This window comes from Triturus cristatus, chromosome 5_2, assembly GCF_964204655.1.
Source record: "Triturus cristatus chromosome 5_2, aTriCri1.1, whole genome shotgun sequence".
Lineage (NCBI taxonomy): Eukaryota > Metazoa > Chordata > Amphibia > Caudata > Salamandridae > Triturus > Triturus cristatus.
The window spans coordinates 1,017,242,442-1,017,260,110 of record NC_140588.1 but is presented as its reverse complement, the minus strand read 5'-3'; the positions used below and the strand labels follow the sequence as shown (position 1 = coordinate 1,017,260,110).

Here is a 17,669-nt window from a genome sequence, read left to right as displayed (position 1 = left end):
TTCAACACAAATCTCTATTTACCAAAAATGGGAGACAGGGTTTTGCGTCAGAACCCAGGCATTAAAAGGAGAAATGTTTTCATTTCTCCTTTCTTTTCCAACTTTGCATGTGTGCTGCACTGTGCCGCACAAATACAATGTAGGAAAAGCTTTAGAAGTTGTCTAATCATACTATTTTTGCACTGGAAGGGAACCCTTCTACTACAACCATATGTTAGACTTTCACACACACCCTTGCACTATGGCGCAAAGGTGTGTGTATGGTGCATGGCAGCAAAATACTGTGCCTGTGCTAGGGAGTGCGGAGGAGAGTGCCATATCTCTTTAGATATGGCGCTCTCCAACTGCCCTGTGGTAGCTTGGCACAAAAGCAATTAGGCTTAACTTAGAGGCAATGTGTAAAGTATTTATGTAGCACACAAAAAGTAATAAAAACACAATACAAGGAAAATCCCACACTAATTTCGAAAAATAGAGTAAAGTGTAATACATCATTTGACATGAAAACAACAAAAATCCAGTCAGAGGAAATGGAGATATGCAATTTTAAAGAATTAGATAAAAGTAGCACCAAATGCACTAAGTGTCAACTGAAAGTATGTGGTCATGCTGGACTAGGACAAAGTCACAAATTTAGGCCAAACACAATGGAGTGCAGACCAGGCACATGACTGACTTTGGCCTGCTGAATATTGTATCTTATGTCCTTCATGTGCAGTCTGCGTGACATTGCTTTGCGGGGCTTCATGTCAGATTTGGTGGAACCTTCAGTTAGATTGAGACATCACCTTTAACACCACTTCCAAGAGTCCAGGACTGGAGGGGCACCACTTGGGGTGTCAGGACTATCTCGGACTGGGTCCAGCTGCAGGTTCAAAATTGCTGGAGCCTTTTCTGCTTTTGAGGCTCTGATCCAGAGGCCAGCCAACCAGCCCTTGGGGTCACTCTAGTAGTCTTAGGTGCAAGCAGAAAAGCAGGTCTCAAGCAGCAGGTCAGTCCTCTGAGGGATCAAGGCAGGCTTTCAGGGAAGTGCAATCCTCTTGGTGTTGAAGGGTAGTCCTCTGAAATACAAATCAGGCCACAGACAGCAGAACAGTCTCTTGAGAGTCCTTCCACAGGTCCAGAGGTGAACAGAGAGTTAGTCTGAGGGTTCTATTTTTATATCTGGTGGCTCCCTTTGAAGTGGGAGAAGCTTCTGACATTTTCCCTCCGCAGAAGTGTTCGGAATTCCCTGTCACCTTGCCCTGGTCCCAGGTTGGCTGGAGGCACAATTACCAAGTATTAAGCCCTTTGTCAGTGTCCTGAGGCAGCCCCTTAGATGTGCAAGTGTGGTAGGTGACAGCTCTACCCCTCATCCTGTATAAATGGCCAATCCTGCCACCATCCAGTCTCTGTATTGTGTGGCTGGAGGAATACACAAAGGCCAACAGCCATTCACACCTAGTCATGTGACCACAGGTGTAGCTTCAGGGTGGGCTTTTTGAGGTGTTACACTCCCCTAATAAATATTTTCTGTTGTAAATATTTGGGTGCAGGTGAGATGTTTGTTGGATTTCCTTTGGGATTTTTACTTACACATGCAGACAAAAATGCACACACTCTTATCTCTGTTTTTTTATAGTCTTAAAATCGTTATTTTTCAAAATATTGAGTTATAAGTGCCCCACACAATCCGCACTACTCTCCCTTCCTACTGCTTCTTAAGGCCGCCTCCTGCCCTCTTCCTCGTATAATGTATTTGAAATTGCGTGCTGTTTGGAAAATCTGAATTTCACCCCCCCCATATTACTGACCAAGCTACGCCCCTGCATGTGACCCAAGAGCAGGCTGCAGGCACTAAATGGTTAAGAGAAGAAAATGCCAACTTTCTAAAAGTGCCATTTTCAGACATTTTGACTTAAAATCGGACTTTGCCATTACATAGGGTTTTAAATTACAATACTAATAGACCAAAAACTTGACATTCCAACCTAATCCTAATGAAAAGTAATCACTTTTTAAGTGTAATAAGGTAACCCACTGTTATCCTTTAGGAGATCAGCCTTGCAGTAGTGAAAATGAATTTAAGAGTTTTTCACTACCGGGGTATGTAAAATTTAAACGTACATGCCCAACATTTTAGATACACTGCACCCAGCCCTATGGGCTATTTAGGGCCTAACCTAGGGGTGACTTATATTGTATTAAAAATGGAAGGTTTAGCCCTGGCAAAAGGTTTATTTTGCTGGGTTAAATTGGCAGTTTTAAAACTGCACTACAGGCTGCAGAGACAGACCTCAGACATGTTTTAAAGCACTACTTTATTGGGTGTCGCAATCAGTGCTGCAGGCCCACTGGCAGCATTTAATTTACAGGCCCTGGCTACCTGTAGTACCTCTATGCTATGGACTTGCAATTAAATTAAAGGTGCCAACTAGGTGTAAGCCAAATTCACCATGTTTGAAGGAGAGAGCACATGCATTTTAGCACTGGTTATCAGTGGCAATGTACACAGAGACCTAAAAGCCAACAAAAATGGTTCAGAAAACAGGAAGGTTAAGGCAATAATTTTGGCAATGGCTCTGCAGAGAGGGTTAGGTCCGATACCACGAGACAAAGACGTAGTTTCAGTCCAGCCAATACTCAGGTTTCACAAAGGAGAGCAGTAAACTCTACAAATTATATGAAATTCTATAATTGGGAACCACGCAACACCTTGCTTAATCAATAATGTGACCTTGTCAGATGATGCTTACGTCATTCTCTACAGCTTGCTCTATTAAACCAGATAAGGGAGTAATCATTAAGTATGTAGGTGCCACCTATTAACCGAGATTCAGCAAGAAGTATACGTCCTCCAAGAAGTGTTTGTGTTTAGGTCTGATCCAACGTTCAGCAGTTGGTTAAAGTGGATTATGGATGAAGGACAGGGATGAAGGTAAGCACCATCCCTGAGAAGAATACTCGATGAGTAGACATGATGGTCGTCATGGTCACCTGCTGTCTTTAAGCACTTCAAGCAGGAATGGCCAGGACAGATCATTTTAGAATGAAGTAATGCTCAGCCTGGGGAGAGCAGCGTCCACTGGTTGCATGAATAGTTATGTAACATATTACCAAGTAATAGCAATTTAAAAATCAGGCGGCATGCATTCTCTGTTCTAAATAAAGCTATTTTAATAATTCCACATAATGCAGACTTAGCTCCAAGTAGATATGGTTCACAGAACAGTAGGCTGTCAAACATAGAACATTAGGGCGTCGGACACAGAACAGTAGGGTGTCATGCATAAAACCCGTAGGGTGTCATACAAAGAACAGTAGTGTGCCAAGCAGAGAACATTAGGGTGTCTTAAACAGAACAGTAGGGTGTCATATATAGAATAGTAGTGTGTTATACACAGAACAGTACGCTGTCATACATAGAACATTAGGGGGTCACACACAGAACAGTAGAATGTCATACATAAAACTGTAGGGCGCCATACAAAGAACAGTAAAGTGTCATACACAGAACTGTAGAGTGGCATACACAGGGCAGTAGGTTGTGATATGAAATACAGAATGGTGTCATACGTAGAACAGTTGTGTCTCATACACAGAATAGCATGGTGTCGAAAACAGAACAGAAGGGTGTGATACGCAGAACAGAAGAGCGTCATACACTGAACAGTAGTGCATCAAGCACAGAACAGTAGGGAGTCATGCACAGAACAGTGGGGTGTCCTATATAAAACAATAGGGTGTGATATGCCATACAGTATGGTGTCATACATCGAACAGTAGGGTAATCTACACAGAACAGCATGGAGTTAAACACCGAACAGTAGGTTGTGATTCGCAGAACAGTAAACGGAACAGTAGGAAGTTTTGCACAAAACAGTCGGGAGTCATGCAGAGAACAGTAGGGTGTGTGAAACCAGGATCTCAGGATAACCAGGATGCATACCATGCTGTTAGAACAGTAGCAGAACGTAGATTATACATCTGGTTATTACTTATCTTCTGTTTACAACTTTATAAAAGTTTGTGGAAGAAGCTAAAATAATTTGTACAGTCAAACAATAATTTAGAATCCAGTTTTCCAGGTTCCAAGGTGTGCATTTTAGCCAATAGTCCACATCAAATCGGCAGAAAAATGTGAGTAAAGACTAAGGGTTCTGTGCTGAAAAACAGTGGGCCTAAATCCCAAATATTGACTATGAATGGGTGTGATTTACTCTTGTAGTACTCGTGGCTTACTCCTGAATTCCACTAGTGAACCATAAATATTACCAGAGTAAGTATCAACAACTTAACCAAGTTCAGGATGTTTGCCTTATCAATAAATTGTGACTGTTGCAGTTTCTGTACCTCTCAATTGGACAAGAGTGGTATCATATTTTAAAAGGGCTTGGAGTGTGGAAGGGACCGCAGTGAGTTTGAAGGTCAAAGCATGGCCGGCGTTAACAGTACACAAGCTTAGAGCAACACCTCAGAAGACCTTTGAGCACCTACTGCTAGTTGAAGGATTCTGTAAATGCTGTAAAGTTCAGACTCTGTTTACTGTTCACTTTAGTTTGCAGTTTACTTCTTAACAATTTTACTCTTTGCTTCTTTGCAGATTGCATCTATGAAGTTACAACGTAAGTGATACACAGATGGTTTCACGTATGGCTACGAAGGCTAATTTCTTATTGAATATATATTACGTTATGAGTTACCAACAGTACCATGGGACATTTGATTAAAAATACACTTTTACACTCATTATTTGCTTGGAGGAATTACAGTCCAGTAAAACCGCAAGAGAAATACGAATACCCCACCTTGCTTTTTTCATAATCGACATACCGCGCCTGACTGCGTGCTGGTCGAGGCCCAGTCGAATATTCCGGCAGTCAAACAAGTAGAAGTGTCCGGTCTTTAAGCGTGAAGGGCCACGCCATACCACCTTTTTCCCGCCATAAAGAGTGTCCGTAAGGCTGAGAAAAGTTCAGCCTGACATACACTCTTTATATTCAGGTCAGGCCGTCCGGTGCTAAACATGCGCTAAATGCTCAGACAGAGGCTTGGCTGCCTGAGCTGAGGATGTCACAGCTCCTGTGGACGTGACCTCTTCAGCCTGCAAAGCAACTCGAGGCCCTCACCCATGGGCTGAAGGGGAGCTTTACTGATGGCCTCAGACCTGGGCAAGTCAGGTTTCAAGTCCTGAAGTGCCCAGGACCGACTGTCTATGAATGGCAGTCTTGTTTCAGAATGGGACGGTTCAGCAACTCTGACTGGGCCCAATTCACTCTGTGACAAGGTAGGGGCTGTCGCCTCCTCTCATTGATTGACCTCGGGTCAGACAATGAGAGGAGGCAGCAGTCCCAACCCTCCAGGAACCTCAGAGGTTCCTGCCAGAGACAAGACACTTCAGAATGTTATGTATTTATTTACTATTTGGTGCATGCATGTATGTATGAATGTGTGTGTATATGTGAGTGCGTGATGTAAAAGGGTGTGTGAGTGCTTGTTAATGCATGGGTGGGAGTGAGTGTGAATGTGTGGCCCATATGCTCTAATTATAGGCCGCCACAGCAAACAAGGTCAGTGTCCCATCCACTTTTAATGCATTGGGGAGTCAGGTCACGCATGTTTTAGAAAAATGGTGGACCACGGTCAACGTGAACCTGAGTTCAGGTTCACGAGAATCTTAAGTGGGTCACGACCACATAGCGACATGCTCAGTATTTACTTTTGACGAAACTACATCTGCCATACCGGCAGATTCATTTTTAGCAAAGTGGCACAAATTACTAAACAAGACATATTGTGGGGTGAGGGGTGAAGGCAGACCTTTTGCCAACCCCACAAACCCAGGGGCCCACATGCTAGTCTCTAAATGAGACCACAAGTTAAATGTGTGTCCACATTTGGTTCTCATGTGCCAATCAACACTTAAAAATTAAAAGGCACTTTACGGTTGGGTCAACATGGCATATTTCCTACACCATGTCTGCAGCCATCAGTGCTGGAAGCTACCATTCCTTGTAACTTCACTCCTTCCAGAAAAGCAGGGGTGTTTACAGCTGTACTGCAAGACCGTCAATATGTGTAATTTAGAAAGGAAATCATAACATTGTATTAAGTAAAGAAAATGCAACTAGACCATTCAGCAAACCAGTGCAGAAATCTAAAGGTCAAGCATTTTTTTTAAAACAAACAACTGGAAATATCCAAAAATATTAGTTTTTTTCGTCTAACTCCCTCAGCAGAAGATCACCAGAGTTTTCATTGCCTGGAGGAAAGAATCCAGAGAGGGCATCAGTATTGACATGTCCCAACCAGGCTGGTGTTCCACCATCCTGTGTAGGGTAAAACACAATCTCAGCAGGTAGTGTCTCTGGTCTCATCTTCATTACCCGCTTTCACATCTAAAATCCCTCTGAACAATGGTGAGAGTCACAGGCAGGGAAGTGCTCTTTCACCAGGCCCATCACTGTGGCATGACAGCAGATATCTACTGATGGATGGTATGGTGCTATCAGGCCCACCCTCTTTCACCTGTGACACAGTGATGTGTCATCCAAACCTTCTGGTCTTGGCCGCTCTCCAGAAGGGACCCTCGGCCTCTGGTCCTCCCTGTGTGAGCTCTTCTTTCTCTCTGGCACCCTATATCAGAGAGACAGGGTCAAGGTTCAGAGGCAGTCTACATTCTGCCTTCAGACTCTTCCAGAGCACGTTTTCTTTGCATACAACAGCCCCTCCCCTACAGAAGCACACTGCAGGCACAGTCACTCACCCTGGACTTGGCTCTGACACAGATGCTTACCTCATCCTTTCTTCCATCGAAAGGAGACATTGTTTGAGCTTCCTCTTGGGTGCACTGGCTGTCCTAAAGATAACACCTCCTGCAAACCAGCACATTGTATGGACGATAGACCTTCATTATTCTCTGAGGAACATATATACTCCAGAGTCCAAAAATTATAACGCCAACTGGTACCAGAGGAAACCATTTGCGACTAGGCGATTTATGAGAGTTGTTCACTCCGGCATGACCTATCCTTTCCTAATGTTTCTGCAGCCTCTTTTCTTGAACTCTGATTCTGAGAAACACGTGAAGTTGATATAACCAATTTCACTTTGGTTCATATCAAGCATCCACATAAATAAAGTGTACTTCTTATTTCATATATCCTTGGAGACTCTTTCTAGTAGTGGTTTGCAATTGTGTCCTTGGTCAGAATGTTGTGAGAGCAGTTTTGTTTGCAAAACCGTGTTTTTTAAATGTGCTAGACTTGAAATACCCTACTGAGACTCTCTCTCCATTTCATTCCAGCATGAGCGAGCTCGATGCCCGCGCCAATCAAAATGCCCCAATAGTGAACGTCTGCCAGGTGAATATCAACCCGATCAATGACTTTGGGAACAGCAGCTGCCCAATCAGTGACGTACCCACACTCCGGAAGCAGAACGATTACCAACCGGTGGTGACCACCGATGACCAGCAGCCCAGAAAGGACTGGCAGGGTGCCCACGCTAACTGGGAAAATGAATACGAGAAGCTGCTGAGTGAAAGGTAAAGACCGCAGACAAAGAAGGTCGATGAAAAGCCCACTTGTATCCACCAATGTACAAATCTCCTTTTGGGACCAGCTACAAAGACGTTTTGCCTTTTGAAAGAGCTGATGCAGTTCACTCAAAGGTTTTTCATAGGTTCTTTGCATCAAACTTTTTGATTGACAGGATTTAATACTGCATCTCGTCTGCATCCATCACTCAGAGAAGTCTAATCACAGTGTTCCAGCCATGCTTAGCTGAAGCAGAGGGATGAGAAAAATCCTCGTTGCCTATGGCCAGACTGGGCAGAGTCCTGGCCAGTGACAATGGCAAACAGTGGATCAATGAAAACCCTAAACTCAGGCTTTACATTCTTGCACGACACAAGCCATAAAGTCTGTGTCCTGACAGGCCAAATCATTTATTTAGTACATACATTTGGTTAGAACCATTGATGATTCCGCAAGCCACAGTCCAGCCGGATACAGTGTCTAACAAGGCACTGTTTTGAACATGTGCTGGGGTGCTAGCGCCTTGAAGCAGGAAACCTCAGAGATAAACTACCTGGAGAAGCAAGCAGCCATAAGTGTTGAAGACCCTTGGAACTGCAAAATGCGGGATACTAAGGAACATACCTGGCCATTGTAAGCTGCAAGTACTCGTACACACTTGTAATGGGACTGCCAACAAGTGTGCATGACATTTTTGTATTTGGAGAAAAGAGAAATGTTCACGATGCCAGGTTAAGGAAAGTCATGGACATTCTAGGTAACAATGGTCTCACTGTAGAACGTACTAAATGTAAATTTCTGAAGAGAAGGTGTAATATTTGGGGCATAAAATCTGGGTGTTCATGTGAGAGTCATGGACAATAGAAATGCCTAATTGTGCAAAAGATTGTGAACATGCAAATATCTCCTTAGGAAGAACTACTTCAGCTTTCCTTCTCTGTATGAACACAGCCATGGACCCTCTGATGTACTTTTCAACAATTCTTATCATACAAAAAAGAGGCCACCCATAAATATTTTAGTACATCTGATCCATGCATGCTTCGAATTGCATCTGGTAGAGAGGGGTGCTTTATCTCCACAGGGTCGAAGAACAAGCTCTAGTGATGCTGATATGTCCACCCTAGTGCAAGGTCCAGGAGCCTGGCTGGGCAGAAGAGTGCCGACTAATCTTGCCTATCCACAGTTTTGCTCTTGCCAACTACATCACTTTTGACAACATTTCATGGCCCAGTACACCACCATGTCATTGCAGCTGGCTGCTTTAGTCTGTTAGAAACAACCCTCAAAAGTGGTGCTTGTTTCTGTGAAACAAAACAATAAATGGTCTTCCTAAGCAGGAAGTTTTTTCCCTGCGGGTAGGTTTATTTATTGTTTTAGGCTTGGCCACCATGCAGCGATTGCTGGCAGGGAACAGGTGTGGTGGGAACAAAACATTAAAAAAACCACCTCTTTGCGGCTGTCCACGTCTCTCTTCCATTGTTGCTGAGGTGTCCCGGGAGCACACAGGCTCGCCTAAGCCACTCACACCACTGCAATGCAGCATTGTGATTGGTCTGAGCACCCTGGTTCGGCGCTCAGACGGAGACAGGGAGCCTGTGCATGTACGCCACTAAGCTGTGTATTACAGCCTGGTGGGGAACATGCAAAGTGCGCATGACTGTTTAGCCAGGCCAAGTCAGCCACCAAACCGTCATGCGCATTTAGAGTGTGCATGAACCACTCCTCCCAAGCTCTAACAACAGCTCCGCCCCACCCTAACCCAGCCCCATAGCGAAGAAAAATAAAATGATAACAAAGTTATTATCATTTTATTTTCCTCCACCTTAGCGAAGTGGCCTCCCTGCGACCATGCCTTGCAAGATGGGATGGCCAATCCTAAACAGGCAGGACATTGATGTCGTGGCCATGTGGCAGATGGGTCATCGGGTCTTAGGTTTATGAAAGTACAACTAGCTGAGTCCCTACTGTTGGAAACCTCATAGATGCCCCGGCTCTAAATATTAAACGTTGCACTTAGTATAAATATATCTACTTCCTGATGGAAATTACACTTTCATTAAATGCACTGCAGAATTCTAAAAAGTGTTGGCATAATGTTTTGATTGTAAAACAGATATTGTTCAAAATGTTTCTGGCAATGTCTCATGAAAAGTAAAGCATCTCGCCTGTGAAGGACTAACAATTTCTATAAAAGAATTCAAGCAGGTCATGTTTATTTTGTTTGTGTTTTATTTATTTATTTACTTTTTCCAGATGAGTGTTATTCCAATTGATGTAAGAGCAGTTTACAGAAAAGTGACAGAACAAATTAGAATATCACACCGGTTGCATGAGGAGTCTGGCAAACATTCCCATTCTCTGATCGCAGATGTTGGTGAGCTCAGTATATCTGATAGTGTCTCTGCACTAGGTCAGCATTTCCACCGAAAAGCTGCTTTTTGTTTTTGTAATAACTTTGGCACCATTCTTTCCCCAAAAATGTGTCTAGTTTAGGTTTGGAATAGCAAGCTTCATCCCGAGCCATTGGGATCGATGCTCAACAAGAAGCTTGATGTGAAAGTAGAACTTTGCTCAAAGAAGCGCCTTTGCTTGGTTTGGTGTAAATCTGGTATTTTAAAATTCGTGCAGACATGGGAGCACAGTTAATATGGGAGTCAAAGAAGGGCTTGTTTGCTAATAACGGTGACATTCGCTTGTCAAATTGGAATGGAATTTGGACAGAATTTATCATGTTTATGCTTCTGTCAGTCTCACAAGTCTCATGCAGATCAAGCAAGGGGGCAGCAAAGTTAAAGGTGGGTAAAACATTTTCATGTGCTAAGAATGTTGGTTCTGTTTAATTAATCTTTAGAAAATTTGACAGGCTGTTAGCAAATTAAGCTCAGTGCTGAAACCCACATTCCATGCAGATCCAGCAACAGGGGAAAGAGTCCAGGATTAAAGCGAGAGGTTGAAAAAAATGTTGATTTACAAATCACTTTGATACAGTTTCACAGATCTGCATGGCACCTGGCCCATATTTAGCATGCATTGCTTACTAGTATTTTGAGTTTCTTGCAGCTCTCTGGTGAGCACAGTGAAGGAGAAGTAAAAAAAAAGAATCATTTGCTGGTAACGTGGCTCTGTTTCATGAATCTGAGTGCATTTCGAAGGCTGTTACCAAGGTAATCCCAGTGCAGAGAGTTTCAGTTTTCAATGATATTTGATAAGGGGAGACAAAGTTAAAATGGTGCCAAAAACCTTTGACTTGCTAATGACTGTTGTGCATTTTCATAAATCTGCATGGAATTTGGCAAAGTGCATGTTTAAAATACTTTTGATATAGAAATGCAGGCACATTAAGGGAGATGGTTAAAGGGATGAGAGGTAAATAGTGTTAATTTGCTAATAAGGTTGGCGTCGCTTGACAAACGCAAGCAACGTTTCATCGGAATTTACGTTAAGATTTCTATTGGTATATGTCAAAGACAGGATGATGTGAAGGTCTATCAAGCTTCCATCTTAATTGCCTACGGAAAGGGTGACTCCTCCCAGGACCGACGGTGCCACCATTCGCTTGATATATATATATAAAAGGTAAGAAGTTTCACCTTAAGTTGGTATCACATTGGAAAAAATGGCAAAAAGGGCAAACAAATCTATTTGGAAGACTTAGTTGTTCTTGATTGAAGATGATGAAATATTGAAAAAAAGTGATGGAAATCAAGGTGATAAAACTACCCTGAACCAGGATTGAGAAATAATCCAAAATAAAACTTCCAGGACGAGAAATCCAGGAAGAAATCCAGCTACAAAGCAGAGCAAAGATCAGGGATAGAAATGGTAGCAAGTAGGCGATGAACGTTACAAACAAGAAGGAACTGTTGTGATGCACCCATCTGGCATCGGTGCCTCCATGTATAAGGTGCAAATATGAAATTACATCACAGGTGCATCTTGGATTGTGAACCTCTGGCAAAAATCACAGGAAAGGCCACCATCCTGGAACGAGTGATATATAAGGCTAACAATGCCTGTGTCTTCAGAGATACAGCAACTTGGTGGTATGAGAAGAAGAGCCCTCTGCAAGATTCCAAGCCCCAACAGACATCCTTCAATGTTGATGCCACACAAGTTACAGAGCATTGCTTTGGGTGTTCTGAATAAAATTTAATTCAGGGTTAGGCTCAAGACAATTTCAAAAATATGTATGTGTGTGATATGATCTCATCCCAGCTCTCAAGTTTGGTTGAGGCTGTCCCAGAGAAGATTGTTCTAGGACGAGATTAATCATCCTGTGATGAAGCATGTATTATAATGTGAGTGAGGATTTTGTATCGAAAGATAAAAAGCATCCTTTGTGAGACTCCTGAATATTTTCAAGAACCTCACTTAGCTCAGAAACAAGCATTTGTCCTGTGACTCGCTGAACCCCTTTTGTGTTTAGGTATAAAAACAACACACGGTCTCCTCAGTGAAAAGCTTGGTAAGACAATCCAAACACATCTTCATATAACAAAATATTTCCCATCTTGTTTTCATTCCAAGGTGGGTATAGGCTATTTGCTGCAGCCTCCACACTAAAACCCCACCTACATGACTTCTCGCACCAGTCTAAGACAAAAAATACACCCTGCATGGCTTGGTACTGCAGCCGCCCTCAATTGAATCTGATTCCTCATGTCTTGCAGACTAAAAGCTTTCCTGCACAGCCTCCAACCTCAGACCCTCACCGACAGCCTTCCTCTGCAGCCCTCCTACTCACACCCTGAGAACCTCCCTACAGAGATTCTCTGTTTGAATTATTTTATCGGGTTTATTCATAATCCTACAGGCTAGATAAGAGTTCCATACACCAGACTAAAACATAAATCTAGCCTTAGACATCACTGCATGCAATAGTAGCCAGAAAAGACATTGTTTTGACTTCACAGGCTGACACAACTAGAGTTCAAGGCCCTCATTGACGGGAATTTGGCGTAGGGCAGCGCAGCGCAGCAAGTCTACTATGCCACAACGAAAGGGCAGGAATGCAACATATTTATGCAATACGTGCACTCCTGTCCTTTCTCACTACACTGGTGCCGCTACGGCTGCCTAGCACCAACGCAGGCACCCTCACACCATGGTTCAAGGGTGCCTGTGTTATAGGCAGAATTGTTTTTGTGCTGGAAGACGTAACTTCTTGCACAGAAATCCTAAGAGGCTTAAAAAAAAGAGGAATTAATGCAGATAAATAAACAAATTTCTACTTGTTAGACCTCACCTCGGGAGGCGTAAGGAGTTGCCCCCACATGCATCAATGTTGGCCTTTGCAATTCCTTAAATGCGATTATTAAGGAATCGCAATTAAGGAATCACAAAAGCCTATGCATGTAGGAATCGCTTAAAAAATAGCTATTCCTAAACATTCCTTAATTGCGACTCGCAACTTGCGACTCGCAGTTAAGGAATGGCTTCCCATTCATTCCTATGGGCCTAAAGGTCCATAGGTATGAATAGGAATTGCATGCGCAATTTGCGAGCACCCAATAGGTACTCGCAAATTGCGCATGCAATTTCAAGGGTGCCAAAAGGACACCCTGTTGCTCCCCTGAAATTGATATGTGCACACATTTTGCGCACAAACGTGCTCCAAGGGCATGTGTGTGTGTAACCTGCAACTTTAAAAAAGTGCACTTTAGTGCATTTTTCAAAGTTTTCGCTATTTACCATCTGGTATTATTTTTCGGTAAATAGTGGACCCTAATAGCAAAATCGCTATTTTAAAGGGCATCTTACATTGCATTAAAGGCATCGCACTTTGCGATTACTTAAATGCAATGGCAATTTGCGATTTTTGCACTTGGGATGTTGCATCCCAAAGGCAAAAATACTGGTCGCAAAGGGGCAGATTCTGAGAATCTGCCCGTTTGCGACCGGTTTTTCCTTTGATGCATGTGGGCCTTGAGCTTCCCCAGGTTTACATGAACTTGTAAATCTGGAGTAGTGTCAAAATCCATGACTGTGTCATGGTAACACCCACCACAATGCCCATGGAACGCCTCCCAAGCACAGATTAAAGCAACGCAGCAATTTGCACTGCCTTGCCTTACTCCACACCTATGAGGCCATTCACAGCCACACATAGATGCTTTGCGTGGCCTCCTAGATATGGTTTTGCAATCTGCACTGCCTAACACTCCGGCAGCCCAGGGGGGTCATAAATATGATCCCTAGTGCATCTACACATAGTAAATTGGTGCAGAGCAGCTTTGAATCAGGTATTTTGGTCATATTAATAAAAACAGGTTACTTACTTATACGAGGTCCCTTAGGTACCGAATTGTACAATAAAGTATGTTACATCCAGCAATGTCCCATAGTGAACCAGATCAATGGGTGAAAGCCCTAAAAATGTGTTTACAACTGACCCTTAAGGTTGGATATTACTCCCTGAATTTAGTCACCTGGAGGGTAAATTCCTGAAGGGTGCGCTATCAAAAGGAGGAATCTCCCAAATTTACCGCTCGCTGACCATTAACACCCCAGATATACTGACACAACTGCAGACCCAGTAGGAGGAAGGGGTGGGACAACTAAAAGATCACGATTGTTGAGACGCCAAGCTGGCCCCCTGTAACATCACAATCTCGTCTAAACTGTGGTACAGATGTACTTCCTCCATAGTGCTTACCTCACCTCCAACCGCCTCCAAAAGCCACACCTCCTCCATGGCCGTACATGCTTTAGATTTCCATATGCTCCTGCTGACTTCGACCATATGGTTTGGACATGTCTCCTTATTGTGAACTACTGGTGTGAAGTGACTAAATCACTATCAGAGGTAAAGGGGTGGGAAGTAGACCTGTCACTGAAATCCCTCCTCCTGGGAATCTTTGAGGGGATGGAAGGCGCGACAGCTGACTGGGCACTGCTTGGATTGGCCACCATGGTTGCCAAACGGGACATAGCCTGCAGATGGAAATCTCCCACCCTGCACTTGCTGTCTCAGTGGCGCCGCTGCGTTGACTGGTGTGCTCAGCAGGAAAAACTGGCATATTAAGCCCGGGGCTGTCCTAAAACGCATACGAAAGTGTTGAGCAAATGGTGGGACCATTTAGAGCTTCGATCGTTACTGTAAGTGCTTGGGGGTTGCCACCTTGTAATATCACTATGGTAGACTTAAAGCTATTGACTGTATGCTATGCTTTAATGCGATTTCGTATGATGGTGACCAGAAATGGCTGGATGTGGTATGGATATCTTTGTTACCACAAAATCAATAAAGTTTCTGATAAAAAAAATTATATATTGCTTATTCACATGATGCTGTTCCCACCATGGGGATCAACCACTCCCCTGCTCGGGGGGGCTCAGACCTCTTCCAGCGCCTTAATATACACAGTTCAGCCACTGCTTTTTCGCTTTACCTTTTTAATTCATATACGGCTCTATTTCACCTGATATGATATTTTAAATTTCCTTTTATAATAGCTCAGCATTTGCCCAAGGGCGTCTTGGTGCTAGCTTCTGCAAAAGAGAGATATACCGCACCCTGTGGAAACCCACATCTACTTAGAAAGATAAAAATAACTGTGTCTTCAAATGTTTCCCAAAGGTCATTTCCGTAGGTGGCTGTCCAGCAATATTCACTTAAAAACATAACATGCTTCCTGTTAACCACCTGCTACTTGTCAATTCGAATGGAGGATTGTCAACAAAACTGCTTTAAATGCACAGGGGCAGGCAAGCCCTTTGGCTGCACCACGCTGCGGCACTTCCAAAACACAGGAATGCAACATATTTACAAGAATGTAACATTCCTGAGCTTTCCCTTGTGCTGGCGCACAAACAGCTGCCATGGACCGGCGCAGGCACCCTTGCACCATGGTGCAATGATGCCTGCGTCATGGGGAGATTGTTTTTGTGCAGGAAGGGGCACCTTCCTGCACAAAAACAATCACTACAGGCATTTTCCTCTTTCAGTGCATGCTGTAGAATGCAGCACGCATTGAAAGAGGAAAAACAAGAAGAAATGAAAACATTTCTCCTCGTTGCACCTCCCTACGCCTCCCCTGGGGAGCCGTAGCATTCAGACGCATTTCCAGATTTACGATTCCTCGTAAATCTGGAAATGTGTCTTATTCCATGGGTGTTGTGTGGGAACACCCACAGCAACACCCATGAAATGCCCCTTTCATGCAAAGTGCTGCACATAAAGGGGCCATATTTACAAGGACAGGAAAAGCCACACAGGGTGGCTTTTCCTGTCCTTGTAAATATGGAGCCGTAAAATACGCCACCAGTACGTCACAAAAAGTGATGTACTGGTGGCACAGGGGGCTTTGTATTTCTGACCCACAGTATTTGAAATAGTGACTTAACTGCGGTGGTGTACACTGTATGCTGCTTGCCAGTGCTTAATTTGGGAAAGAAAATGTGCCAGGGCCCTTCTCAGATGTCCACTGCAGCTTGCACCACCCACTGCTCCTACCAGCACTACCAATAACAGTACCAGCACTGGTACTAACCACCACACTCCTACAGGCATGACAATTCGGACTATTCTAGGCCACCTATGATGTGCGTGGCAGGTATTAGTCATTTGCATAGTGTATTGAATTATAAAACAACTGTTGAGCTCATTTCAAAATCAGACAGATAGCACCATCATGTGACAGACTTTCATACGTGTTGGTGAAGATACTTGAGTGCTGGTGTGGAGCACCAAAAACCACCGGCTCAAATTAAGCACTGCTGCTTGCATTTTATTACATATTTTTAAAAACGATGGGGTATATTAGCAAGACCGTCGATGAAATTATCGCTCTTTTAGCGGCAGGAAACTGCCGCTAAAACGGCGATAATGGGCTTGATAATATGCGTTATAGAATTCCAATAGAAGCCCAGGTTAGATGTGCAGGACATCTAACCTGGGCTTCTATTGGAATTCTATAACGCATATTAGCAAGCAAATTATTGCCGTTTTAGCGGCAGTTTCCTGCCGCTAAAACAGCGATAATTTTATCAACGGTCTTGCTAATATGGCCCATTGTTTCTTTGCACTTCAGGACATTTGCATTCTGGCTTCGTCCTTAGTTTTGTTCACTAATTATCGCTACTTACTTTTCATAGTGTGTTGGTCTTATTTTTCTCCCGCTTACCTTAAAATTGAGGAAGTCGTTTTTTCAATTACCAGTTATTCTGCTCGCTTTCGCCCACTGACATACTTGGGGGCATATTATCAAAGACGGCGTTAAAATTATCGCCACTTTAGCGGCAGGAAACTGCCGCTAAAGCGACGATAATGGGCTTGATAATATGCCGCAGAGAATTCCAATAGAAGCCCAGGTTCACACTAGAACATGGGCTTCTATGGGAATTCACAAGGGCACATTATCAAGCCCATTATCGCCGCTTTAGCGGCAGTTTCCTGCCGCTAAAGCGGCGATAATGTTATTGCCATTCCTTGATAATATGGCCCTTGATTCCTGTCATGGTCTCCCTGCTCTGCTTTACTCTCCGCAGTGATCCAGAGACCTACATAATCGCAGTAGATTGCCACCCAGAACCCAAAGGGTATGAGAGGCAGTGCCATCTATATAGTCTTATATTGCCAGAATATACATTGTGGCTGGTTTCATTTTCAGTAACTTTAAAAGTAATCTGTTATTGATGGCAAGAATGCAGCCAGTAAAGCTGAGTTGACAGCTCTACATTGAGGAGATATTGATCCTACCCTGAGCATTACCAATAAACTAATAAAATAAGGAGATGTCGAAATGTATCAAACATAGAAGAAAGTAAATACACTGTAAACATGTGCAATCAAAAAGGATCTTCGAGCGATTCGGCTAAATTGGGCTTGGAGTTGAAATGCTGACCAGTGAAATAGACCAATAATGGATGAAAGTTGTAGGTTGGCTTGATAGCATAATGATACAGAAAAAGGGGCTATTTATGAGGACAAAAGTGCAAGGATGTACACACATTGTAGGAACATGACTACATGTAGGGCTGAAAGAGCTTGGAAAATTCAAGTCTGAGATGTCACCAGGGATGAACACTTTCAAGTAATACTGCATGCTGTCTGTGTACTGTGGGATGAATACACCACTAGCTTGGATCATATACCCTATTGGTTAAATACTGAGTTAGAAAAAAATCGTAGACATTAACGACCAAATA

General features: G+C 43.3%; 1 protein-coding gene across 1 annotated transcript in view; it reads left to right on the top strand.

Moving 5' to 3' along the window:
* Positions 1-9,729, top strand: part of LOC146829599 (hemicentin-1-like) — a 454,493-nt gene extending 444,764 nt beyond the window's left edge. The window contains exons 11-12 of the mRNA XM_085608301.1: positions 4,583-4,604; positions 7,286-9,729. Of these exons, the coding sequence (XP_085464427.1) occupies positions 4,583-4,604; positions 7,286-7,529 (266 nt within the window). The 3' untranslated portion in view covers positions 7,530-9,729. The remainder of the gene's footprint in view (positions 1-4,582; positions 4,605-7,285) is intronic.
* Positions 9,730-17,669: the final 7,940 nt, after the last annotated feature.